This window comes from Volvox carteri (genome assembly GCF_000143455.1).
Source record: "Volvox carteri f. nagariensis unplaced genomic scaffold VOLCAscaffold_81, whole genome shotgun sequence".
Classification (NCBI taxonomy): domain Eukaryota; kingdom Viridiplantae; phylum Chlorophyta; class Chlorophyceae; order Chlamydomonadales; family Volvocaceae; genus Volvox; species Volvox carteri.
This window is the reverse complement of record NW_003307624.1, coordinates 509,932-511,093: the sequence shown is the minus strand read 5'-3', so window position 1 is coordinate 511,093 and position 1,162 is coordinate 509,932. Positions and strand designations below refer to the sequence as shown.

General features: G+C 53.4%; 1 protein-coding gene across 1 annotated transcript in view; it reads right to left on the bottom strand.

Moving 5' to 3' along the window:
- Positions 1-446, bottom strand: part of VOLCADRAFT_107868 (uncharacterized protein) — a gene marked incomplete at both ends in the record, with an annotated part of 7,661 nt that extends 7,215 nt beyond the window's left edge. Inside the window, 2 exons of the mRNA XM_002957852.1 lie at positions 291-374; positions 438-446. Coding sequence (XP_002957898.1) covers positions 291-374; positions 438-446 — 93 coding nt within the window. The remainder of the gene's footprint in view (positions 1-290; positions 375-437) is intronic.
- Between the last annotated feature and the right edge of the window lie 716 nt (positions 447-1,162).

Sequence of the window (1,162 nt, the reverse complement as noted above, 5' to 3'; positions counted from 1 at the left end):
CCCAGCGCCCCTCTCTTAAGGAATACATAACGGCGACGCTAGCAACTTTGTTACTTAGGTTGGAATAAATTGAGACCCCCCCTAAATGAAAAAAAATCACTGTTTGTACCCATCCAAAAGCACCGAAAAGCATAGGATTGTTCTGAAATATAGGGTAGGCAAGGCATCGCATGGTCGACTTAAAGGGAGCGCATGTTGCCCCGGCTGCGCTTTATGGGCCTCCAGGAGCCCCAAAACGGTTTGTCTAGGGTCGATGTGCTGGGTACCATCGTACTCGGCTACCATCGTACCCAATGGGTGCTGGGCTGTCGGTCATAGGTGCACAGCAGCTGGATGGCTTTCAGACTGCCGGTCATGGGAACCCGGGAGGCGTGCTGTTGGTGCAGGGCAAACCAGGGGCTGTAGGGTGACCGGCGGAGATGGATGGGCCACCCCACCTCACCCATGTGTTGTGCACAACATCCTGTTCAATTATAAAAACCGCATACGACACAACACCTGCCACTGCCCATCCGGGATTCTGGGGGTGCTCTCCCTAAGTTAAATTACTTAAGGGTTGATGGCTGGTTTGGCATGCCACGTGTTTGTGCGCCTCTTCTGGTTGTGTGTGTGATGACTCTCCTATAAATGTCCAGTCAAACAAACGGGAGAGCCACTGGCTAAATGACTTCAATACGACAGGGACCCTGGGGGATTCGTGTGGGTGTGAATGATGCATATGCTAATATCACTGAGGCCCCATAAATCTGTGTGGCTGTTTTTTCCTTCGGGGGGTGAAGTAAGGGAGACATGGCGCTCCGTCTCCATCCTTCCATCATTTCACCCTCCAACCCTCACTCCACCCTCCCTCAATAATCCCTCCACAATACCATTTCCCTCTCTTCCTCCACCCTTCCTCCATCATCCCCCCCACTTCCCTCAACGCTCCCTCCCAACATCCTCCCTTCCCCTACCATGTGCCCTCCCTTCTTCCATCCTGTGCCTTCCCCTCTGCTGTCCCCTTCACTCCCTTGGCCTTCCCTCCCTCCGTTCTTTTTTTGGAGTGAATGTGTGTGCCCCACCATCCGTGTGCTCATGTGCCCACGTACAAATGTGTGTATGTATCATGGGTGCGACGGTAAACAGGCAGATGTGTGGCACGGCTACCATCGCACCCAATGGG